This window comes from Ostrea edulis, chromosome 1, assembly GCF_947568905.1.
Source record: "Ostrea edulis chromosome 1, xbOstEdul1.1, whole genome shotgun sequence".
Lineage (NCBI taxonomy): Eukaryota > Metazoa > Mollusca > Bivalvia > Ostreida > Ostreidae > Ostrea > Ostrea edulis.
Genome location: NC_079164.1, coordinates 14,033,856 through 14,061,817, shown reverse-complemented (window position 1 = coordinate 14,061,817; position 27,962 = coordinate 14,033,856). Strand labels below are relative to the sequence as shown.

General features: G+C 34.7%; 1 protein-coding gene across 1 annotated transcript in view; it reads left to right on the top strand.

Annotated features, from left to right (window-relative positions):
- Positions 1 to 3,061: 3,061 nt before the first annotated feature.
- Positions 3,062 to 27,962, top strand: part of LOC125661115 (protein disulfide-isomerase TMX3-like) — a 60,639-nt gene continuing 35,738 nt past the window's right edge. The window contains exons 1-9 of the mRNA XM_048893013.2: positions 3,062 to 3,140; positions 5,307 to 5,355; positions 5,830 to 5,869; positions 6,879 to 7,042; positions 8,852 to 8,932; positions 9,645 to 9,759; positions 9,845 to 9,922; positions 11,997 to 12,063; positions 15,681 to 15,849. Coding sequence (XP_048748970.1) covers positions 3,110 to 3,140; positions 5,307 to 5,355; positions 5,830 to 5,869; positions 6,879 to 7,042; positions 8,852 to 8,932; positions 9,645 to 9,759; positions 9,845 to 9,922; positions 11,997 to 12,063; positions 15,681 to 15,849 — 794 coding nt within the window. The 5' untranslated portion in view covers positions 3,062 to 3,109. The remainder of the gene's footprint in view (positions 3,141 to 5,306; positions 5,356 to 5,829; positions 5,870 to 6,878; positions 7,043 to 8,851; positions 8,933 to 9,644; positions 9,760 to 9,844; positions 9,923 to 11,996; positions 12,064 to 15,680; positions 15,850 to 27,962) is intronic.

Below are 27,962 nucleotides of genomic sequence, written 5' to 3'. Positions count from 1 at the left end.
GAACAAGCTCTTGCGTATCGAAACAGTTGAGAGAAATATACACCATATTCAGGTGATAATGGAATATTTCTACATAGATATGGGAAGTTGAAGATGGAGAAGGTGAAATCATCCAGTTTGTCATAAAGATGATGTGTTACTTTGCCGTTGAGATCAATTTTCAATAAAATATTTAAGTATGAAGGAGATGTAGAAGACTCTGTGGTGTCTTTTATTTCGAGTTCACTATCGAATCGACATATGAATGAAAATTATTATTGTTGACACTCTCATGTAGAAGCTTTTGAATAAATTCTGCCTCATGATGTGTCCCTTCTCAGTCATGTTGCCTAAGCCATGTTTCCCCCATAGCGTTTGGATGTCCATAATTTTATATGCGAACCTAAGAAATGGAAAATTCCACCAACAAGGTTTTGAAGCTACAACTAGAAGTTAGAGAACTAAGAACCATATTAGAGATCATCAAAGCGAGGCCAGCGGGTCCCTGACAGGGAGAGGGAAGGGAAGGTGTAAAATTTTCAGTAAATTGAAGCTTTTTTAAACTTTTATTTAATATGACTATTATCTACAAGAAAGTACACACGAATATTAATACTTCATCAACGATCGATTTCCACAAATTCTAAGAGCGAGAAAAATCCAACCCAATTCATTTTTGGTTTTGCATTTGTTTGTTTGTTTGGGATTTTTGTTTGTTTGTTTTGTATTTATTTTAGATTTTTGTGTGTTTTTAACAGACACTCTTGTCAGCACGATACAAATAGCTATAATATGGCACGTTTTTTTTTTTAAAATAAATATTTATTCCTCTTTAGAATATCTCATAAAATTTATAAGATATCTTATAAAAATTTATATAAAATATCTTCCAAAGTTTATAAGATATCTTATATCCTTAAAGATATCGTATAAAAGATATCCAACATCTAATATTTAGCTCACCTGAACTGAAAGCTCAAATGAGCTATTCTGATCACCCATTGTCCGTAGTCCATCTTTCTGTAAACTTTGCATATTTTCATCTTCTTCTCCAGAACCACTGGACCAATTTCATTCATACTTGGCACACATCATCCATGGGTAAATTTTAAGGGGATTTAGGTTTCTTAAAATGAAGGGCCATGCTCCCTTCAAAGAGGAGATGCATGTAATCATGAAAATGTAAAAATAGGTTGGGACATTTAAAAATCTCAAGAACCACTAGGCCAAAAATTGGAAATTTACATGAAAGTTTTCTGACATAGAGCAGATTCAAGTTTGTTCAAATCTTGGCCCCTGGGGGTAGGATGGGCCATAATAGGGGATCAAAATTTTACATTCAAATATACATGCATAGGGAAAATCTTGAAAAATATTCTTCTAAGAACCACTGGGCCAGAAAAGTGGTAATTTACATGAAAGCTTTCCGACAGCAGAGATTCAAGTTTGTTCAAATCTTGGCCCCCGAATGTAGGATGGGGCCAGAATAGGGGATCAAAGTTTTACATTCGAGTAAGTAAAGAAATTTTTTAAAAATCTTCACAAAAACTACTTGGCTAGAAAAGTTGAAATTTACATGAAAGCTCTGACATAGAGTAGATCCAAGTTCGAGTAATCCATGGTCCACAGGGGTAGGATGGGGCCACAATAGGGGATCAAAGTGTTATATGCTGATATATAGGAAAAATCTTTAAAATATCTCTTTAACTATTTAAGGTAGGGCTTTCAAATGTTGTATATAGAATTTTGACGGAAAGACCTTTCATGTAATGCAATGTTGTGTAATCTTGTGACCTTGACCTGGAAGTTTGACCTACTTTTGAAGAAAAAATCTGACCTACGCAATATGTCCTGAATTATCTAAGGTAGATCTGTCGTATGTTGTAAATAAATTTCTTATGGCAAGACCTTTCATTTGATAATGACCTTGGACCTTGTGACCTCGAACTCAGAGTTTGAACTACTTTAAAGAAAGCATTACCTATCAAATATATTCGGAACTATTTTAGGTGGAGATTTCATATTTTGTATACGGATTCTTTATGGCAAAACCTTGTACACAATGGTTTTTGAACTTTTGACCTTGTAGTTTGATCTACTTTAAAAAAAAAAATCCCTGACCTATTCAATAACCCCCGAACTATTTAAGGTAGTACTTTCATATTTTGTAGATTGGTTCTTTATATGACAAGACCTTATCATTCTGTGAAGCTTGACCTTGTGACCTTGACCTCAGAGTTGGACCAACTCTTGAAATCTCTGACATAGTCAATATCGCCTGAATTATTTAAGGGGAAAGTTTTTATATCTTATATGTAGATTCTTGGTAAATATCGGTGTTTCATCTTTTGGCCTTCACCTGGACGTTTGAACTACTTTTAATAAAAATCCTATCTATTTAACTTAAACTATTTAAGGTAGAGCTTTCATAGTCTGTGTGTAGGTTTCTTATTGCAAAGTCTTCATATCATACCATACCTTGTGACCTTGTTCTTATCCAAAACAGCAAAATCATGTTGGTGTTGAGGCAAATCTGTGCTATTTGAATTCATTTACAGTTATGATGTGATCCTTTGGGGATAGGTTAGGGCTCCAATATGGGATCAAAAATTTTCATGGGAATAAAGATTGATAAAAAAAATCTTTTAAAATCACATCAGTTGAACAATGGCAGGGCCAAAGTGGCTCAGGTGAGCGATGTGGCCTATGGGTCTCTTGTTTCTTTGTAAAATATCTCATTAAATATGAGATACTATATATATATATATATATATATATATATATATATATATATATATATATAATATATATATAGTGTATAGGATATCCTATAATCTTTATATGTTACATGTATCAAAGTTTTTGATATAAGATATCTCATAAACTTTATAGGCCTAGGGTATCTTATAACTTTTATATTAAGATAAGTTATTAAGAATAAAACATATCTCATAAAATGTGTAAGATATCTTTATAGTGGAATAAATATTAATTTCGCACTACCTATCAACGTGCAACGGCAGTAGGCTAGGCTTGTAACATTTCCGGAACTATTACCCAGAACAGTTTATATTTTATCATTTATGAAGATATTAGACAACTCGCGGTTGGAGTGGGATGCTGCGTGGAGATGAAAAACATTTACTCAGTTTTGCTTTTAGGTTTGTTTCAGATCTTGCAATTTTGTGAATAAGTGGCAAATCTAAATAAGTACATTTGATTGCGATTGCTATCGCACCTCTTTGTAAGTTCATTTTAGGTTCACTATTTGGTTGTGTGGTTAGAATTTCCTCGGTTGAGTTTTTATATTTAAGATAAAGAGTGAAGTCTAGGTAAAATTCCGAGTATCAAATTTGCTATTATGATTATAGCCAGTGGCACAAACATTGTTTGTCTAGTGACTTGTTTGATCTATTAGATTTGAGTTCTTAATTAGAAAACAATTTATTTTACCAGCACGTCAGTAATGAGTTCTTTAGATCACAGGTGCTTGGGTCATAATATATGAATACACATCTAACCTTATACGTTGATTATTTACATATGTATAAGGTTAGATGTGTATTCATATATTATGACCCAAGCACCTGTGCTTTAGATCAAATCAAATGATCTTTATTTAAATCGGACATGGTATATAACAATGCAACATTAGCTCTAAAGAGCTATTAAAACGAACTATAGGCACTCTACTATTACATCAATAAAGAATTATGATCTGGGGTACTTTTTAGTGTTTAAGACTGGATGTTCTAGGGTATTTTGTAGTGTTTAAGACTGGGTGTTTCTGGGGTACTTTGAGGCTCCCTTGTTGACTAACTTGCATGTCACATGCTGACAAGCTGTTGCCATTAAAACTGGCCATGGATATCTGGGAGTTTTACTTAATGCAGGGTTTTATGAAGGTCTTGATTTTAAGGATGTTCTCTACATGTACGATTATGAAGTCCATGCCATATGAACCTGTCCTAATTGTATGATAAAATAGAATGTCTTCAAAGTCTGACAGAATAACTTTAAAAGACATGAATCCCATTAATTACAAGAAAAGTTCTTGTGTTGGATGTGCATATAGGTTTTTCCCTTCACAGTTCTTGCAATTGATGCTTTATATCGGTCAGATTTGGCAAATTTGGTACCTTCTCTCCTTCACATAGTTTAATAAGTTTGTCTGTTTTATTGTTAGAATAATCAATTCCTTAATTTGACTTAAGAATTTTAATCAGTGTGGTGGTTTGCAGTCGGTTGTAATATGTATTGGATACCATAATTTATATTACATATGCCTAAGTAATGTTTACATTATGTTGTCCCGGTAGCATGACTTTACGCGCCTTTAATTTGAAGAGTTCCACTAATGGAAATGATAAGTATTGGGGAAAAATGCGACGTTTGCTTGATTTTAGGAAAAAAATTTCATACAGTGAAGTAGTGAAAAAAAAAAACCCACCAAATCAGTGCATTAAAATGTAAATGGACTTTCAATTTGGTCACAAGACCAAAACAAAATTTTGCTTACTTAACAATTTTGAAGCAAAAATTGTCATCTTTGGGCCTGTGAAGAAGCTTTATGAATGTAGTATATAGGAGAGAAGAAAATCTTCTGAACCAGGAATCTGACCAGGGACCTCTGCATTACTAGTCAGGTGCTCTAACCACTGAGCTATCCAGGCCAATATTCAGGGTCCGTATAGCCCTAACATTCCTCCCTCCTTAATTTGTCTTAGCCCTCGAAGACACATAACATAACCCAGATTCTTTTTGCCCCTGGCAGGAGTTTCACCTACAAATCCATGGTGGTCATGGCACCAAATGTAGTATATATATATATATATATATATATATATATATATGTATGTATGTATGTATGTATGTATGTATGTATATATATATATATATATATATATATATATATATATGTGTGTATGTATGTATGTATGTATATATATATGTATGTATGTATGTATATATGTATGTATGTATATATATATATAAATATATATATATATATATTAAATATGTGATTATACAAACACGAATATAATGTAAATTACTGCCACATATAAATAATCATAATCCGCAACTGCTCCAATTCTTTGTATTTAACATTTCCTTTTTCTTTTCTTTTTTATGTCATGTGCTATTAACTGGGACTTTTTCTTTTTTTATGTTATGTGCTATTAACTGGGACTTTTTCTTGTCTTGTTCTTTTTATGTTTATTACTTTATGCTTTAAATTGGTTTGATAAAATCTTACAGCCAGTGTTTTTGTTAATGTTTAATAAGAAGTGATGACTGAGAACTTAAATATTTTCTCTTTGACTTAGGACAATTTCTTGGATGCATACAGTCACATGTTATAGAGCTTGACCAAAGGTAATCCTTTTCTATATGTTTATCAATGTTTTGTCTGTAATCAATCTTTGTTGCTTCGCCATATTTTATTTATATATAAAAGTTGCAACTTCTCAAATTAACATGTAAACCTACATTTATAGATTACAAAATATAAATATATTATACCCCATCCTTCATACTGCCTTCATGATATAAACAAAGTAGAAATATATTCCTTAGACAGAAAGTCATCAAATATACAGCATGTGTAACAAGGACATTTTATTTCCAATTCTTTTTACAGATGTCATTTGAAAGATAGATTGTATTTAGTTTGATCTTGATAATACATCTAACTATTCATTGGTTGAGGGTAAATGTGATTTGAAATATATTCTGTAATATGGGTATTACATGGTACTTGTAGTTGGTGATTTTGTGAAGTTAAGGATTGTATTTTATACAGGTAGTATATATAACTAATACAGTTAATTCACATTGATTCCTTTACAGCTTTCTAGAGCGGAAGAATGAGGGAATGTGGTTAGTGGAGGTAAGCATTATCCTTATTGACTGGATCTGTTTCATTTCTTAGGGTTTATTTTTGTCCCATAGATCGTGGAAGGGGTTGGGTGGATATTTTTTGGTTTTTGGCCAGTCTGTTTCTTGATATCATAACTTTTGAACTACACTTTAAGATAGAAATTATGTACATAGTGAACTGAAAGTTTGTCTCTTTTAAAAGGAAAGGGAGGGGGAGGGGGTCATAATGTGTTGTGGTCATTCTGTCTGGAGGGAGGGGGGGGGGTCATAATGTGTTGTGGTCATTCTGTCTGGAGGGGGGGGGGGGGTGTCATAATGTGTTGTGGTCATTCTGTCTGGAGGGAGGGGGGGGGGTCATAATGTGTTGTGGTCATTCTGTCTGGAGGGGGAGGGTCATAATGTGTTGTGGTCATTCTGTCTGGAGGGGGGGGGGGTCATAATGTGTTGTGGTCATTCTGTCTGGAGGGGGGGGGGTCATAATGTGCTGTGGTCATTCTGTCTGGAGGGGGGGGGGGTCATAATGTGTTGTGGTCATTCTGTCTGGTTTTCAGTCAATATTAAGTTTGATTTGTCATAACCTTTGAATATACAAGGTAGAAATTTCATACTGGGTGAACTGACAGGTCATAGTCATGTCACTAATGAAAGATCAAGATATTTGATCATTTTAAAGATTTAAATATATGGTATGTTTGAATTTAGCCATGCTCGGGGAGATTGTGTTTAGTAATCACTTCTTGATACATTTTAATTGAATAGAGAATATGAATTCAAGTCAGATATACTTATTTGCTAGAATTCTGAAGTCAAATTTCAATGCTTTTAACTACAATTTGTGAAAGTTGATTAAAATTTGTAACATCATGCTTTGGACTTTTGTGTCACATGTGAGCATGGCTGACATTTAGGGATCACCTTGTCTGTCTGTCTGTCTGTGTGAAGTCACACTTTTAAATCAAACATATAAATTCCATGGAATATTCTAGTCTTACTATAACCATTTTTTTTTAAATGTCCAGTTTTATGCCCCGTGGTGCGGTCACTGTAAAAAATTAGAACCAATATATCATCAAGTGTCCGTCACTCTGAAGAGTCACCCGGTCCGAGTGGCCAAACTGGACTGCACACGCTTCTCCAGTGTCGCCTCAGCATTTGATGTGGCCGGATTTCCCACCATCAAATTGTGAGTATTAACTATTTTGAAGGAAAAAAATGTTCTTGACTGTTATGCATTTTCTGTTTCTGTTTTTTAGCTCTTCTGAGCAGAAGGCTCAAAGAGCTAATCATATGGCCATATGTCTGGCGTGCGGTGTGCGTCAACTTTTTGGAAAAAGAGCTATATCTCAAGAACCCCTTAGCCAATTTTTGTCAAATTTGTGACAGGGTATCCTTGGCCCAAGGGCTTTCATTTATACTAAAACTAGGGTTGTGACCCTTTAACAAGGGGAAATAATTAGGAAAATGCAAACAAAAGTAGTAGTTGCTAAAAATCTTCTTCTCAAGAACCACTGGGCAAATTATCACCAAACTTATGCATAAGGATGAGGATAGGTTGTAGATAAAAAATTGTTCAAGGCATCATCCTGGGGCAAAGGGTGTGGTCTCAAGGTCACTTCAAAGTTGACCTTAAATTTTGTTTTCTTAAAACTTTGATATTTTGCTTAGTATAAGGACTAGGATCATCAAATTTTGTCAGTTGATGCATCTTAGGACTTGATATCATGTTGTCTCAAAAGTAGGTCATGGTGACCTACTTTTTGAATTTCGCAGGTAATTAATATTAAATGGATTTTGATGCATATCTTGGACACTTTTGAGCCTATGATCATCAAAAGTTGTCAGTTGATGGATCATGGGACCTTAAAGTGCATCATGTGAAAAATATGTCACCATGACCTACTTTCTGAATTTTATGGCTAATCATTTATGAATACATTTTAGGTTGTTATTTCAGATACCGAGAGGTTTAGAATCATCAAACCTTGTAAGTTGATGCGTCTAGAGACCTCAAAACATATTTATAAAAAAAGTAGGTCACAGTGACCTATTTTTTGAATTTTGCAGAAATTCAAATTTCACATTTTCAATTTTAGATGCATATTTTGGACACTGTGAAAGCTAGGATCATCAAACTTTGTCAGTTGATGCATCTTGAGTCTTTATAGTTTGTTGACCAAAAAGTAGGTCACCTTGACCTACTTTTGGAATTTGACGACTATATTTTAATATTTCAGATACTATTTCACTTACAATTATCAAACTTTGACAGTTGATGGATGTTGAGTCTTCAGAGTGTGTTGACTTAAAAGTAGGTCACCGTGACCTATTTTTGGATTTTGACGACTATATTTGAATATTTCAGATACTATTTGACTTACAATCATCAAACTTTGTCAGTTGATTGGTCTTGAGTCTTCAGAGTGTGTCGACCAAAAAGTAGGTCACTGTGACCTACTTTTGGATTTTGACGTTTATATCTGAATATTTCAGATACTATTTGACTTCAATTATCAAACTTTGTCAGTTGATGCATCTTGAGTCTTTGGAGTGTGTCAACCAAAAAGTAGGTCACTGTGGCCTTCTTTTGGAATTTGACGGATATATTTGAATACTATTTGACTTGTCAGTTGATGCATCTTGAGTCTTCAGTGTGTCGACCAAAAGTAGGTCACTGTGACCTACTTTTGGAGAGTTACATTTAAATTTTCAGGTACTATTTGACTTAAAATAATCAAACTTTGTTAATTGATGAATTGGTTAGTGAGAATTTTTGCCTGTTCTACAATGTATCAGAAGAGGGATTCTAGGCCCATGGGCCTCTTGTTTTCTTTGGGAATAATTATTAGAAGAAAAGTGGAAAAAAAGAAGAATTAAGATGTCATTGCATAGTGGCATCATTAGGTTTGAGTTTTGATGTTAATGAGTGACTGGTTTCTTACAGAAACAGTGAACAGTTAGAATCCTAGTGTGGTTATCTGTCTTTTTTATTCAGTATAAATGGGGACAAAGTATACACTCACCGGGGTGAAAGGTCAGAGGAGGACATTGTAGAATTCGTAAAGAAAGCCAGCGGGTGAGTTCTCAGTTCTAACGATTTAATAATACTGGGTAGGTTTCAATATTGTAAGATTAGCAAATGAAATAGATAGAGGACATTTGATGTTTTGTTGTTGGATATAGAATTTATTTCACAAACTTGTGAGACAGGATTTTTAAAAATATTTTCACAAGTGTGAAGCGCGAGTGAAAATATAAAAAACGATCCTGTCTCATGAGTGAAATGAATTCCATATTCAGCAATAAAACATTGAATTTTCTGTTTATTACATTTTCTTAGGTTTTTTGTTTACCTCTTTTAGCTGTCTTTATTGACGTTTAAAACAATATTGCACAGAAAACAGTACCTAAGAAAGATGCGAAACATATTAAAAATAAATACATTTGAATAATAAGACATCTTTAATTCAGATTTATTTTGGTTATTGAAACATGAAGCATAAGCATAAAATGTTTAATTATAATTATAAAGAATGTGCTTACGTATGTCACAGATGAATATTCCAGCAATTGACTAGTTCCAGTTGTTATTTTCACACTGTGAAGATCTCACTTGTTATTATTGCAGCGTGAAAATAACAATTGTGAAAATACTAGTTTTATTCATTAGATATTATTAAAATCATAGTATTTTACGGTTGAAAATGTAAATGATGCGGTTCTGAGGTTGTGTCTAGTAGTTAGCCAGAGTTGTCCTTCTTTCTTTACATCTGCTCCGTATCTTTTAGTCCACCTGTGAGGAATATGGCCAGCATAGGAAAATTCAATGAAGGCAAGCAGGAGCACAGAGATGGTGTTTTCTTTTTTTATGCAGGGGACGGGAATTTCGAAAACGATCTTTATGTAAGACAATTTTTTATTATTTCGAACTCATGGCGCTGGTTGTAATATTGAGAACTAAGATTTCTTTTATGTTTTTTATTTGTAGAAAAAATATTCTAATGTAGCAGATAAAATGGCTGCCCAGGCCTATTTTTATGCTGGAACTGAGAAAACCTTACCAAAGGTATGTTCATGTTTGCTGCTTTTCGAAAACTATATGGAGTTTCTTCACTTATAAAGAATTTTTAGATGGGGAAAAAATTAAAGGCATCAATCATTTTTATCTCAAATTTTAAAAATTAATTGTCAAATATTAAGAGATAATTTATATGAATGAAAATCTTTTAGAGAACATTCAGTGTGACATGATAAATACAGTAAAACTTATTTGCAAGGAACTTTGAAATATAGAAATCACAGTTATAGGGAATACAAATTCTGGTTGTTTTGATGGGGGGGGGGGGGGGTATAAAAACTATGGAAGCATGGAGTTATTATATTTGTTATATGTAATCGGCAAGGCAGATTATTCAGAAAGTACCCGAATACAAACAACTTAGACTTTCATTCCTTATTTTTCCTTGGTTTTTAGCTCCTCTGAGTTTTATCTGATCAGGTCAGCCATCAATGATGGTCTTCTCATTGTCACAATTTTCAGCATCTTATTTAGAAGGTCAGGGTCAGTGAAACTTAACATAAATTATCACTGGGTAGATGGGATCTATATATGTGTATGTGTTCAAATGTAGGGACAAGCTTCCTTTGATGGGGAGAATTTGGGGGGAAAGGTTGGTGTTTAAAACCTTCTCAAGAATCGTGGAAACAGGAGCTAAAATCTGCCATGGAAGTTTCCTTTAAAAGTGGTATTTTTAGTGGATCACAAATTTAGGGATTTGTCCATAAATTATGGGTGTGTAGATGTAGCGAAAGCTAATTTTAGCGACCTTATAATTCCAAGGAAGATATCTATTACCTCCAATATGGAATGAATTGATAGCGATATCCAATTTTAGCGATCTCAACACCGTCGCTAAAAATTCTACTTATACAGTATAATAAAGATTTGGATTTGTTCCATCTTTAACCCCCAGGGCCAGATGGTGGCCACAATAGGTTTTACATGGAAATAAAGGAGAAGAATCTTGGAAATTCTTCTCACAAGGGTACAGACGGTCAAATTCATATCCAAGCAGTCCATCCAAACTATGCCCCTGGGTGGTGCCGCAAAAGGGTTTAAAGGTGTTTATGATAGGGATAGATATGTTTCAAAGCCATCTTTCAGGAACCATAGGGATACATTGGGTCAAAATTGATATGCAAGCATTTTCATGTGTGGGAGATTTAAGTTTGTTTAAACCATGACAGGATGGTGTGGGACCACAATAGGGTTTTAACATTTTACATGAAAATCTGAAGGAGAAGCTTTTTTAAAACCATTAATGTCAATTTGTCAAATTTTGACATATAGTGTAAATTCAACTTTGTTCCAAATTTTGGAGCCACAATAAGGTTTTAAAGTTGTACACTTTATTTGTCTGAAACTGAGCACAGTCGTTATCTCTGTCTGAACTCTGTAAGTGTTGTGCCTCTTGTCTCAATTGAAGGTGACACTTTCCAATGTTAATCAACTCTTAATTATATACGATATCTATCCATGCTTAATGATGAGTTTTCCAGGCTTGATGAAAGGGCACTTTAGTAATTGGGAGCATCTTCACTAACTAAGGAGGACGCTCCACGGTGTTTTTCTTTTGTCTGAAAAGAGAAATAACATGGAGCATCACCTTTGGCTAGTGAAGATGAAATAGGAGTAAATATTAATTAAGACTCTAAATGCAGATTAATTCACAAGTATCTGGAAAAATATGTAGCATAATTTATCAAGGAAATTAAAAGTTCTATATTGTAATGAATTTGAGACTGAGCTAAGATTCTAATAATGGAAAACTCTGTTCTTTTTCCTGTAGTGTGAATGCTGGAGTTACTTCCCTTGTCCTGTATAATATTGTTAATAATTTCTTTTTCATTATTTTGGCTGTATACCAATGATATGATGCCAATAAATATGGGAATAAAGCTAAAATGATTAAAACAAAAATCACATTTTCTTTATGAAAGAGTTCTAACGAGGGAAGCTTGCGTATTTGAAAATGTGCCTATTATTGACAATCAGGGTTGCTTTGCTGCTGTTGATTATTGTTTTTGATATTCAGGTCAACTGGCTTCAGAAAGTCTTAAAGTATTTCTTTTCTTGATAGGATGTTAAACCAGCAAAAATTCCAACGGTTTTGGTTTTCAAGGATCAGGCTTGGTTTGAATATTCAGGTAAAAATGGAGAAACATATACAGTTAATTCTCGTTAAATGGCCGTCTTTTGTGATTTGGAAAATGGTGGCAGCATGATGAATTGAATGTAGAGCATATCAATGAAGAACTTTATCAGAGACATTTAATTTTCACTTGCCATTTTATTGAACACTTCAAAATACATCATGTTATGTACAGTAAAACACGGTTATAGTGAACCTCAAGGGCCAGCAAAAAAACAGTACATTATCACCAAACTTTGTTACAGTAAAACACAGTTATAGTGAACCTCCAGGGCCAGCAAAAAACAGTACATTATCACCAAACTTCATTACATCCAATAAAATTTATTGTTATTTTCCTCTCCCAGGGAAATGAATATCACTTTGCAATAAGTGTGAATTCCTTCTATGCGTGTTTAACTGTATATTTATTATAGGTAAAATATCTTGTGGTTCAATAAAATGCATCCCCAAATAAATAAAAATCATCACCGTTATGATTCACATAAAACCTTTCTTTTAACTACATGTATCGTCGACTGCCCTATTTCGGTGACTGACCAGAATCGGTGACCTTTTGTTTACGTGTTCGCGTTGTCGTTTCTGGGTGTATATTGCGTCATCAATTTCGCCGTAGTGTTTGCACAAATATATAGAGTACGTCTTCAATTTTTTTCCGAAAATGAACTACTAGAAGGAGAGTATGCAAACAATCAACACGAGCACCCCAAAAATAAGCCCATTTACTTATTACTTTTTCAAGCAAACCTTCAAATTAATATAAAGTATACCAAAAGTCTAGAATTCTACACTGTTATTTTATTCATTGACGTTTAGTTGCACATTCCTTCTGTATATACGTTTTAACAGTTTTTTGGCAAACTTATATCAACAATGGTCACCGAAATAGGTGACGTCACCGTTTTAGGACCACTTTTGTTACGAAAATATATTCAATTAACGTACCAATGAAGTTGGAATTTTTGGATGAAAGTAAAGGAATTTAATTACTTTAAAGGTAGGTGTAATATTTATTTATTTAATCCAAGTGATTAATGAGAAAATCGCGGTTTATCACTAAGGTCACCGAAACTGGTCAGTTGATGATATTTAATTTTTCTCTCTCAGTATTGAAATGATAACGTCTTGTTAGAGTACACTTGGAAGTTATGTCTTGAGCCCCTCCTCATTCTTACGTTTACACAGGTTAATCAATTTCCACGTTTATTTTGCACGGATGTACACGCACTCAATTGTTTCATCTGTTTTGAGGACTCTGAATTTAAGATTGGATACAAATTAAAAAAGCCCCCATCAATCCCTGTAGGTGAAGTACCTCAACTTTAGACATATGCTAATGAAACAATTATCTTATTTGCTAAAGTTTTTTAGAATTTAAATTGACCTGGACTATTAGGCCTACTTATGACAGCTCATCAGGAATTGTATGACGATGACTAGTTAACAGTGCAGGTTTTTTAAAAAGGTCTGTAGGGGGCCGAAATAAGGCCCTATTCCCGATGCTAAAATCCAGATATTTCCCCAATTATTGCTTTGAAATTCTCAAACAATGAAAACAAATTAAAGCGGGATAGTCTTATTGTTCATAAATCTCCTTCACAGGCCCACAGATTACAATATTTGAATCAAAATTGTTAAGTAAATCTAATTATTTTGCCTCTGCTTATTTAAATAAGGTGAGCTTTCACCAAATTGATTGATTGATTGTATATTGTTTAACGTCCCATTTGAGAATTTTTCACTCATATTGAAATGTCCACATTGTCGGTGAAGGGCTGCAAAATTAAGGCCTATGCTCAGCGCATATAACCTTTGAGCAGGGAGGGATCTTTATCATGCCACACCTGCTGTGACATGGGGCCTCAGTTTTTGCGGTCTCATCCGATGGACCGCCCCATTTGTCACCTCATACAACAAGCAAGGGGTACTGAGGACCTTCCCCACGGACATTGACCAAATTGAAAGTCAGAAGGAGTCTACTTATACCATAATGCACTAGTTTGGGGTTTTTTCTTACTTCTTTGTATGAAACATTTTTCCTAATTTCAAGCAAATGCCTTGTTCCCAATTGGAAAGACCCTGGCCTCTTAAAAAAAAAACCCTGCAGCATCACTGATCACAGGCCTTTGGCAGTATGTCGTGACCTTTGACACCTTAATTCGGATGTTTGTTTTGAAATCAGGATGGTGGATGGTTTGCAAATTTGGCATTACAATGGATAATTTATAAAGGAGAAAAACATTCCTGACAAAACATGGCAGTATTAGTGAAAATAGCGATGAAACTAGCGGCAATCGTTCGAGAATTAACTGTACATGTATATTATTTTAACAATTGTATTTGTCAACAAGATAAACTTGTATATAGATATCATGTTGCTATGTACCGGGTTATTAAACTGATTGCAGTATTAAACTACAATGTAGTACATAGATACATATATGTAGGTAACTGTATCATAGTTTAACACAACAGGAATGAAATGATCTGTATTTATTACAAGTTCAGAATGGCAATGAGTTTTGTCAACTTTTTATTCATGGAAAGGTATGCTGGTGTTTCTCAAGCATATCATATTTGACAGTGAAATTCAATGGAAAAACAACACATGTTTCTAATCTTTCATATTTGATTTAAAGGATAAAACGTGAGCTGATAAAACACAATCTCTCGTAGTGATGAAAATAACGTGGACTTTTATAATCTGTGTGTTTTAAATTCCTCTGTACTCAGCAGGTTAGATGTGTAGAGTCTTGTAGTATCAGGTGTTTAGAAAATTAGCAGTATGTATAACATAATTATCAAATACATCATTCTGTTGTAAATGTAGGTCAGACATGGAGGAATTTGAAGCCCATTCTACTGTCTGTTCACATAGGTTTTCAATTCTTCAGAGCAGTTCTTGACAGTCTAACGATAAATAACAAAGTTTTAAACATGTCATCAATTATCAGGCCAACAGTTCACAGTTCTTTAGTGTTCTTTTGGTGTGAATGTTGGTAGGGGTGCTGCCTGAAAAGCGAAACTCACTAATTGAATATATATCATCCAGTTATCAAGATAACAGTCTCTGAGACCAGTATTATGTTCTTAGGCTCTCCCTAAGTAAAAGTATGGGCTACAGGATTATAAAGCCGAGACGAGCTCTCTTTTGATCTCATTCTTAATTATTAGAGTGAGGCTGAGATGGAAATGAGCTTGTCTCAATTTATGGCCTTAGAGCCTGTGTCAGAGAAGTGAGCTCTCTGAAACTGAGATGAAAATGAGCTTGTCTCAGCTTTATGGCCTTAGAATTCAAATCTAAATAAAGCTAATTTCTGAAATTTTGATTGTTCAAATTGAGGACAAAGAATAAAATAATCAAATACATGTACAAACACTAAATATGTAAGTGTTGGCAAGCTGCAAATCTAAGTTGTGGTTAAAATGTCCTTAGCTAATGTAAGACCATTAAACTTATATGTAAGTCAAATGAAATGAAACACTTGATAAAAAATTGGAAATAAGTAGAATAACTAAATGTATATTATATTTAAAAGAGTCATGTGTGCTTACAGAGAAAGATGGCCATGATAGAATTTTGGGTGATATTTGTGTTTCCTTCATTTTTAGCTCCTGATACATCCATGTCCTCCCTGGAGAGATGGATAAATGGTGAGCGCTTTACATCATTCCCCAAGGTTTCTGGAGGAAACATTAATGACATGGCAGAAAGTGGGAAGTCCCTAGTGATGTTTGTTGTAAATCCAGAGGATAGAGAGAAATTCGATCTCACACACAGGTACAGTAACAAGTGATCTCACACACGGACAATTTGTGTCTACCATTGATATCACACAGATATGTGTCTGCAAGTGATCTCAAACACAGATAATTTATGTTTACTAGTGATATCACACACAGATAAGTTGTGTCTACAAGTGATATCACACACAGATAATTTATGTTTACTAGTGATATCACACACAGATAATTTGTGTCTACAAGTAATATCACACACAGATAATTTGTGCCTACAAGTGATCTCACACACAGGTAATTTGTCTACCAGTGATATCACACACAGATAATTTGTATCTACAAGCAATATCACACACAGATAATTTGTGTCTACCAGTGATATCACACACAGATGATTTGTGTCTACATGTGATCTCAAACAGATAATTTGTGTCTACTAGTGATCTCACACAGATAATTTGTGTCCACCACTGATATCACACACAGATAATTTGTGTCCACCAGTCATATCCCACACAGATAATTTGTGTCTACCAGTCATATCACACACAGATAATTTGTGTCTACGAATGATATCTCACACAGATAATTTGTGTCTACCAGTGATATCCCACACAGATAATTTGTGTCTACCAGTCATATCACACACAGATAATTTGTGTCTACCAGTGATATTGTACACAGATAATTTGTATCAACAAGTGATATCACACAGATAATTTGTCAACCAGTGATATTGTACACAGATAATTTGTATCAACAAGTGATATCCCACACAGAAAATTTGTCTACCAGTGATATCACACACAAATAATTTGTCTACCAGTGATATCACACACAGATAATTTGTGTCTACAAGTGATATCACACACAGATAATTCATGTTTACTAGTGATATCACACAAAGATAATTTGTGTCTACGAATGATATCACACACAGATAATTTGTGTTTACCAGTGATATTACACACAGATAATTTGTGTCCACCACTGATATCATACACAGATAATTTATGTCTACAAGTGATATCACACACAGATAATTTGTGTCTATGAATGATATCACACACAGATAATTTGTGTCTACGAATGATATCACACACAGATAATTTGTGTCTATGAATGATATCACACACAGATAATTTGTGTCTACCAGTGATATTACACACAGATAATTTGTGTCTACAAGTGATATCACACACAGATAATTTGTGTCTACGAATGATATCACACACAGATAATTTGTGTCTATGAATGATATCACACACAGATAATTTGTGTCTACCAGTGATATTACACACAGATAATTTGTGTCCACCACTGATATCACACACAGATAATTTGTGTCCACCAGTCATATCCCACACAAATAATTTGTGTCTACAAGTGATATCACACACAGATAATTTGTGTCTACAAGTGATATCACACACAGATAATTTGTGTCTACAAGTGATCTCACACACAGGTAATTTGTCTACCAGTGATGTCACACACAGATAATTTGTGTCTACAAGCAATATCACACACAGATAATTTGTCTACCAGTGATATCACACACAGATGATTTATGTCTACAAGTGATATCACACACAGATGATTTGTGTCTACAAGTGATATCACACACAGATAATTTGTGTCTACAAGTGATCTCACACACAGGTAATTTGTCTACCAGTGATGTCACACACAGATAATTTGTGTCTACAAGCAATATCACACTCAGATAATTTGTCTACCAGTGATATCACACACAGATGATTTATGTCTACAAGTGATATCACACACAGATGATTTGTGTCTACAAGTGATATCACACACAGATAATTTGTGTCTACTAGTGATATCACACACAGATAATTTGTGTCTACGAATGATATCACACACAGATAATTTGTGTCTACGAATGATATCACACAGATAATTTGTGTCTACTAGTGATATCACACACAGATAATTTGTGTCGACAAGTGATCTCACACACAGGTAATTTGTCTACCAGTGATCTCACACACAGATAATTTATGTCTACAAGTGATATCACACACAGATAATTTGTGTCTATAAGTGATATCACACACAGATAATTTGTGTTTACAAGTGATGCCAAACACTGATAATTTGTGTCTACCAGTGATATTACACAGATAATTTGTCTATTAGTGATATTACACAGATAATTTGTGTCTACCAGTGATATCTAACACCGATGGTTTGTGTCTACCAGTGATATCTAACACCGATGGTTTGTGTCTACCAGTGATATCTAACACCGATGGTTTGTGTCTACCAGTGATATCACACACACACTGGTAACTAGCATCTTCCAGTGAACAATGAGTTCCATTGCAATTATCAGACTCCTATCAGAGCAACCATTGGAATTCATATAGAGCTTCATGTATAAAGGGACACATTGACTGCCAAACAAGTGGGGAGAGGGTGTAAGTTAGAAACTTTTAGCAACACTATCAGACAAGTTCACTTATAAAATGACTCCCTCAAGAAAATGTGTTGTACCGGACTTATGCTGTGCTGCAATTCTTTTCGATGTTATGATATCATTAATTTATATAAAGTTTTTAGAATCACTTCTCTTACAAAAGATATGATTGTTTTGTTGTCTTCTTTTTATCTTATAAATGCAAATCACAAATTCTGCTAGAAGCAATTATACAAAATATGATCCATACTGAATATTGTAATCCTGTAGAAGAAATGCCTGTCCACTACCGAACAAGCTGTACAGAATTTAGTCTGTAGGATTAGATAAACAATGGGTAAATATGCAATCACTAGACAAAACCCCTGGAGGGAGGAGACGAACACCTGGGGCCACGGTCATTTAATACCCTCAGACATACCTGTGATATTCTGTGACACACCTTATCACACCTGTACTCAATCCTGTAATTAAGCTCCTGTTACCTGGTGTATTTTATCAGACCTGCCTCTTGTACGTGAATGACCTGCCAATTAATTGACATGCTTTTTTAAACAATGGAGTCGTTGTACCTGATGAGGGCGTGTATGCTGCCTGGTGTGTGTTTATTTTTCTGTTTGAAGTTGTTAAGGACTCTTTCGAGCTCTCCGAGTTATTATTTTTTTGTAACCTGGATTACCTTGGAATGCTTGATGATATTATTATTGTAACTAATAGCTCTCATGTTCACGAACTTGTTACTGTCTGCAGATAATGTACAAAAAAATGCAAAAATTTTGAAAGGGTATCACTGACTTTCGAGTCTCAAATATTTGTGTTAACAACCGTGGGTACTGGATTACAGAGTGCTATTTAAGAATAAATTAGATTCTATACCACACAGATACATGAAATGGACCTCTGCAAAACAGGGCTAACACTGCATACTAATCATAGAATTCCACCCTGCATGAAGCGGGGCCACCTCCAAATATCCATGTCAGGTTAAGGGCATGTGGTTGTATAGAATTCAGGATTGTGTTTGGTAACTTTGACAGTTTCTATTTCGTGTTGTGGTTTATGCAGTACTGAGCATGGGACTGAAACTTTTGTTTAATCCCTGGAATAGATTAGCGTGTACTTTACTGCAGTTTTACGAAGTGTATTGGAGGAGAGTGGGTAAATAAAGCTTTGGTTGCGTCAGTTAAGTCCGATTTATGTTACCTCTACACGTCAACAATTAGTGAATAATGCCAAAAACATTCTAATGACTTTAATCAGACCATGTAGATATCCACCCAGGGAATTCTGACAGTGATATGCACAGTGCAAAAGTCACTTAATGAGTAATCAAACATTTATTTAGTTTTCATCAAGTACAAATAATTGTTTATCACAAACACCCTGATACAGTGTAGTAAAGTAAGGAATTCTTTTAATGTGTGATTTACACATATTATTTACAGAAAACCTGGCCATGTGCTTATCGTCAAAACTTTTTGAAAAACATAATTTAATTTGAACATCAAATCTTCCAATTTAATAATTTTACATCTCACTACTGCACCGTTAGACCCCACTCACGATTTGATTGAGTTTTTATTGTAGAGATTAGATAGATGATCCACACCAAGGTTTACAAATTCCTTGAACTTTAGAGAATTCCTCAGATCATCATTTGCATCAACAGTTGACTAAGCAGCCCTCTGACACAGTAGCACTTTTGTAGCATTAGTAATGGCAGAGTGAGTGGGTGGGGAGACCGAATACCGAGGGACACATTTATTTATGAATCAACTTCACAGCCTCTTCACATAACACCAGTATATTATTTTTCCCCTTATTCCTAGACTGTGTGTCAGATATAGCATGTCAAACTCAATATACGTCTAGGTGGTTTAAAAAAACGATCTCGATAGTTCTTTTTAAGGGAGATCTTTACATCTTTAAGATATGCAGTTAGAGACTCCCAGTGGTTATCGCACTGCACACAAACTGCTGACATGTACACGATGCAAGTTAACTCCCTTTATCGGTATGCCTTAAAAAAATAGTTTTCTAAAATTTGTCTGATTTCCTAGATTTTTGGCAGATTATCTTGCTAAAGTTATCTTTATCATCTACAAGATTTTCTTGATCAGTTAGTTTTCTCAATCTTTTTTTTTTTTTTTTTTTTTTGTTGATTTTTTTGTTTTGTTTTGGGGTTTAGATAATCTTTTTCTCTCCCACGCTTCCTATGTCATACATGTACCTGTATTTGAAAACATCAGACTGATCGATTTCAATTTTTAGCCGAGTTGTGTAGCAAATCTTGGCTTTTAAATTGGCGAAGGATGGGCGTCCAGTCAGGCGGGCGGGTGGGTGGACGGCGTCCACAATTAGCTTGTCCGGTCTCTAACTTTCATACTTTTTTGTGCATCTTTGTGAGAATTACATAACATGATCACATCTAAAAGAGGAAGGTTCCTATTTATTTTGAGGTCAAAGGTCAAGGTCACTTTGTCATAGATTTGAGCTTGTCCATTCTCTAACTTTCATTCTACGTTGTGCGTCTTTGTCAGACTTGCATATTTTGATCACATCCAAAAGAAGAAGGTTCCTATTTATTTGATGTCAAAGGTCAAGGTCTCTTTTTCATCCAAAAGAAGAAGGTTCCTATTTATTTGATGTCAAAGGTCAAGGTCTCTTTTTCACTATATACTGTAGATTTGAGCTTGCCTCTAACTTTTATACATGTACTTGCTGGTGCATGTTTATCAGACTTCAAATCCTGATGACATTCAAGATTCATGTTGCTTTTGAAATCCAAAGGTCAAGGTCATTATCACACTAAATACCTATTGCGGCCATTCAAAGCTTCATACTTAAAAACTATATTAGATATGTGCATGTTTTTACTTCATGAATGCAAGCGTGCATAATTTTCCGAACTGCAACTCGGCCATACGCATCTTTGATGCATTTTAGTGATTTTTTTATACATGCTTGTCTAGCAGTGTAACTCTCGGTTAGCTAAAGCTCGAGATTGTTGTCGTGGTATAAGCTCTGTCTTCATAGCTCACTCTACATTTACTGTACTTGTATATATTGTATAAAGTAGGAGTCTTGCTTCATCACCAAAGCTGCTAATATATGAATCCCTCTAAAATAAGTACATATACAGAAGTCTCGTTTAGTATCCAGAAATTTCTCTGCTGTACTCTGTCTCGTTGATGAAATTTTAATATCATGACTGAAAAACCACAAACTGGTGACTGCAGAAACTAAATATGGTTTTTGAAGACCTTCAATTTTTTTGTGATTATTAATAAATGATAATACACATATACAGGTATGGTTGTTGGTCTAAGGCTGTGTGATAACACCAAATCTCAGATCACAAGGTCAAGGTCATTTTGAATTTGTGAATTGTCCTTTTGTAGCTCATGCTTTCAAATTCTTTCTCCATGATTTGAGATTCTTTCTGTCAATGTCATATTGATAAAGTCAGTCATTCTGAAATGAATGAATGCTCATTAGTTCTATATTTCAATTTGACTGATCAATGCAATATAATTCACAAAGTTCATGTTTCTTACTCTGAGCGTATGGGATGACCTAGATTCCAGACTATAACTTTTAATTTTAAAAAAGAAAGAAACTAGGAGTGTCTCTATTCATGCATTTACAAATTTTCTAGATGTTTGAAGACTTTCATAATCATTTGTAACGTATATCTGTATTGCTTACAAATAGCATGAAACATGCTTAAAGTAAAGTGCTGGGAATAAATAGCATGAAACATGCTTAAAGTAAAGTGCTGTGGACAAATAGCATGAAACATGCTTAAAGTAAAGTGCTGTGGACAAATAGCATGAAACATGCTTAAAGTAAAGTGCTGTGGACAAATAGCATGAAACATGCTTAAAGTAAAGTGCTGGGAATAAATAGCATGAAACATGCTTAAAGTAAAGTGCTGGGAATAAATAGCATGAAACATACTTAAAGTAAAGTGCCGAGGACAAATAGAATGAAACATGCTTAAAGTAAAGTGCTGTGGACAAATAGCATGAAACATGCTTAAAGTAAAGTGCCAGGGACAAATAGAATGAAACATGCTTAAAGTAAAGTGCCGAGGACAAATAGCATGAAACATGCTTAAAGTAAAGTGCTGGGGACAAATAGCATGAAACATGCTTAAAGTAAAGTGCCGAGGACAAATAGCATGAAACATGCTTAAAGTAAAGTGCTGGGAATAAATAGCATGAAACATGCTTAAAGTAAAGTGCTGTGGACAAATAGCATGAAACATGCTTAAAGTAAAGTGCTGTGGACAAATAGCATGAAACATGCTTAAAGTGCCGGGAATAAATAGCATGAAACATGCTTAAAGTAAAGTGCTGGGAATAAATAGCATGAAACATGCTTAAAGTAAAGTGCCGAGGACAAATAGAATGAAACATGCTTAAAGTAAAGTGCCGGGGACAAATAGAATGAAACATGCTTAAAGTAAAGTGCTGGGAATAAATAGAATGAAACATGCTTAAAGTAAAGTGCTGTGGACAAATAACATGAAACATGCTTAAAGTAAAGTGCTGTGGACAAATAGCATGAAACATGCTTAAAGTAAAGTGCTGTGGACAAATAGCATGAAACATGCTTAAAGTAAAGTGCTGGGAATAAATAGCATGAAACATGCTTAAAGTAAAGTGCTGGGAATAAGTAGCATGAAACATGCTTAAAGTAAAGTGCCGAGGACAAATAGAATGAAACATGCTTAAAGTAAAGTGCTGGGGACAAATAGCATGAAACATGCTTAAAGTAAAGTGCCGGGGACAAATAGCATGAAACATGCTTAAAGTAAAGTGCCGAGGACAAATAGAATGAAACATGCTTAAAGTAAAGTTTTGATTCCTTACAAACTGAATTAATTACATCCAATTAGTTGTTAATATGTTTTAAAACTACAGGGAATGAAAATCTCTTTTGTGTGTGTTAAGACAATACTGAGCATGTCAAGTCTTCCCCAATCAACATAATGGATTAAAGGGTGGAATATCATAGCTGTGTTGACATTGAATACATGTAATTGTTGGGGGGGGGGGGGGATCCTGCAGTTTTTTTGATTCTCTGTTGTGTTGACATTGAATACATGTAATTGTGTGTGTGTGGGGGGGGGGGGGGAATCCAGCAGATTTTCCTGATTCTCTGTTGTGTTGACATTGAATACATGTAATTGTTGGGAGGGGAGGATCCAGCAGTTTTTCTGATTCTATGTTGTGTTAACAGTGAATACATGTAATTGTTGGGAGGGGAGGATCCAGTAGTTTTCTGATCCTCTGTTGTGTTGACATTGAATATGTGTAATTGTTGGAAGGGGAGGATCCAGTAGTTTTTCTGATCCTCTGTTGATATTGTGTCTAAGATGTTTTCAATGAATTTCATGGATCAGATATTTTGGAAATTTTGAAATTCCTTTTTGAGCTGTTCTGCACTGGGAGGATTTTGTTGTTTATTGCAGTTTTAACATATTTGCCCTTAGAATAAATCATGGCATATGTTGTAACTTGTTAGATTGATGAAAATTCCAATCATATTGCTGTTCAGTGAGTCAGCTTGCATTTCATTCAGATAGTTCTATACTGTATCTGTAATGTGTATATACTATTTATACACGAAATTTATCACACTATGAGAATTCACAGAACCTTAAAATGGAGCATTATTGATGAATTTTATGTAAGAATGTGCAATTATCTCGTCTGTCTGTCCATTCAGCAATACTTCAACTTGCAATTAAACATTACAGTAATGAAAATGTTAACTTTTGGATTTCTAGTGGCAATACCATGAATTATCGAATTCTTAACAAATAAGTAGCCATAAAGTTTGATACAGGCATGGGGTGTGACCTTGGTCTTGACTGTGACCTTGATCATGACCTTGGAAAGTATTGTTAATAGACTGTGGGATGATTATAGATGGTAAAACATTACATTCCATGAAAGTAGTAACTAATTCCATGTGTGATTTGTGAAACATTGAGTAGTAAATATAGCTAAATTTTATTGGTCCATACCATGTGAAATGGTGACTTATAAAAAAGAATGGTAAAGGTTGAATGGAGTGGTCATGTAAATTGGTCACTTAATGTAAACAAGATGGTAAAGGTTGAATTGAGTGGTCATGTGGATTGGTGACTTGTAAACAAGATGGTAAAGGTTGAATTGAGTGGTCATGTGGATTGGTGACTTATAAACAAGATGGTAAAGGTTGAATTGAGTGGTCATGTGGATTAGTGACTTATAAACAAGATGATAAAGGTTGAATTGAGTGGCCATGTGGATTGGTGACTTATAAACAAGATGGTAAAGGTTGAATTGAGTGGTCATGAGGATTGGTGACTTATAAACAAGATGGTAAAGGTTGAATTGAGTGGCCATGAGGAATGATATGGTAGGGAGAGAGATCAATGTTGATAAAGCTCTGTTGATGACTGAGAATAGAGTTTAAGTTTTACATAATGCATTGGAATGCTGTGTGTAATTGGGTGTATAGAGGATGAAGTATTACATAATTCACGGAGGAAACAGATAACCTTGTGTGATATCGGTCTTGTTTATTGTCTGTGGTCGCATTTCTGCTATTTTGTTTATCTTCATCATCTATTTCAGAGTTTGTTTTGTGTCGTGCAGGATTCCTAGGAGATACAGTGACAGATTTTTTTAATAGGATTCTATTACCATTGTAACAGGTCTCCAATTGAACGCTGGGTTTTTCTAATAGCTGCCTCATTTTGCATTGCTGATTGATCTATTGAGTAAACAGGCCATTTGAGTAGAATTTTTTTTATGATTGATACTGCTACAGGAAATGAAGGAATACTGTGACTGACAATTAAGAAGTGAATTTCATTTTCCCCCCAAAAAAGGGGCTTGAACTGTGATTCTTTACATTATCGTAATTCATATGAGGTTCATGAAAGACGTGCTGGTGTGAAGCGCTGCTGTTCATACCCTCATGTATTTTCAAAAATGAATTTTTTTTTAATATTTACATCATACTTTCATTGCTGTCGGAATTCCCAGCTGTAAAAATAGATGCACTATATTTATCAAGATTCATACACACATTGTTCACAACTGCTTTGCATTCATGAGGAAATGATTGATTGATTCTCTATTGTTTAACATCCCTCGCAAGAATTTTTCACTCATATAGAAACGTCACCACTGCTGGTGAAAGGCTGCAAAATTGAGGCCTATGCTTGTTGCTTACGACCTTTGAGCAGGGAAGGGTCTTTATCGTGGCACACCTGCTGTAACACGGGACCTCGGTTTTTGCGGTCTCATCTGAAGGACCGCTCCATTTAGTCACCTTTACGACAAGTAAAAGGTACTGAGGACCTATTCTAACCCGGATCCCCACGGGATCATGAGGAAATGACTATAATTGGTTAATGTACATATTATGTTTATTAAATGTTTTGAATGAAGTAGTAATAGAATGCTTGTCTGTTTGTCCGTCTGTAGATATAACAGTTTACAAAACATTTTCATGTACCTAATGCTACCTCGTCAAATTTATTACACAGATGCTGGATCTGTACCTACAGTACATATTGGGCTGAAGGACAGTATTATTCTTAGCTCTCGATGCTTTGTTGCAGATAATGCTTTAGTTCATGCTTTAGTTACATTTCGTGCTTGAAGTGACTGTGGTGAGAGAGAGCATTCAGTTTTGTTAACATTTTGTTGAAGTGGAAACTTCAAACCAAATTTACTTATATGGCACGTCTGTGAGTGATTTGTTTAGGTGTGTGTAACGTTGTGTAGAAAACTCACTAAATGTGACCAAAAGTGTTTTTAGTGACTGTGTTACATATTGATAAAAATATTTCTTGTTTTTTGGTTGTTTTTTTTTTGCTGTCTGCATTCCTGAGTTTTGTGTTCCAATAGGGTTATTTAATTAGGAAAATCTTACACAAAACAAGTGACTCTTAAATAACATATTGACTTGTGTGACTGCTAAGTCAGCAGCAATCGACATTCTCTAACTTCAATTGTGATACAATAAGTGATATGTGTCTATGCCACACAGTTCATCCCCGAATGTTTAACCAAATGACTTCTTGTGGATGTTTATGCAGAACCAGGTGAAGATTTTGGCCACGTGTGTTGCACTTGTTATTTTCTGAATATTGAGAGTACAGAGGCTTAAGCAATTCAAGGTCAAAAAACATGAATAGTTTGGGCGAGGGCATCTTGTTATACCGTAAAGATTGGAATGGAAGTCTAGAATTGGCCGACATGTCCCGAGTGAAATCAGTCGCAGCTTGTCACGTAAAAGTTAAAATGATGACAAATTTCATATGCAAAAAGAAAACAAATAATTATGGAAATAGTATGGAGGATAACTGTTGATAGCCTTGACGCACTGATGACAGAAATCGACAGTAACTAAATGTTTAATACATCAACCATGTTGACACTGTTTCTATAAAGAGGCAATGGGGAAAGCATTTACTTTTATTCTGTTCTTCAGTTTGATCAATTAAAAGACAAGGACATTGTTCACTTGTTTGTGGAATGGTTCTTTAAGATTGTCAGTGAATTTGTGATTTTGTAAGTAAGATCAAACATGTTTATAGCAAATCGCTGGGGACAAAAAATTAAAGGTAGTTCATTATACCCAATATGTTCATAATATGTTTTATAACGGAATGGAAGTCAAATTGCTGCAAGTGTGAATTCGTTATAAGTGTGTTTGCTGTAACTATGTTTTAAATTAATGTAAGTATGAATTTGTTATAAGTGTGTTCACTGTAACCATGTTTTACTTTTAAGTGTCAATTCATTATAAATGTGTTCACTGTAACTGTATTTTACTGTAAGTGTGAATTCATTGAAAGTGTGTTTGCTGTAACCATGTTTTAATGTATGTTTTTTGGCACTAGCTGAAATTTGATTGTGGCCATGAAAGTTAATTTTTAACCCTGCACCTTGCTTGTGATCTGAATGTCAAGGTCATGATCCACAGTCAAGGTCATGTAGAATAGATCAAGACCACAGGTGTTGGGATAATGAAATTGTTGAACAGTAATTTTGAAATACAAATACAGTGCACTAGTGTGGTGGTTTTGGTTTGGTGGAGTTTAATGGATATTGTCCAAGATGGCTATATCTTGGGGAAACTCCAGGAATTATACAAAACCTACCTCTTCCAAACAAATCTTAGTACAACATCTGGAATTTACTAAACTTCATTTTCACAAACTCCAGGAATTGTACAAAACTACAGCCTCAGAAACTTCCGGAATTGTACAAAACCTACATCCTCAGAAACTCCAGGAATCATACAAAACCTACAGCCTCAGAAACTCCAGGAATTGTACAAAACTACAGCCTCAGAAACTCCCGGAATTGTACAAAACCTACAGCCTCAGAAACTCCCAGAATTGTACAAAACCTACAGCCTCAGAAACTCCAGTACTTGTACAAAACCTACAGCCTCAGAAACTCCCGGAATTGTACAAAACCTACATCTTCAGAAACTCCCGGAATTGTACAAAACCTACATCCTCAGAAACTCCAGGAATTGAACAAAATCTACAGCCTCAAAAACTTCAGGAATCATAAGTGAATGATGAATAAAGGACAAGACCAGAGTCTTGTGTATGTTTTTTTTTTTGGTGACCTTCAGTGTGCTTTGATAGCCTTGAGTTACTATTGTTCCAATAACGGTGTGTCACT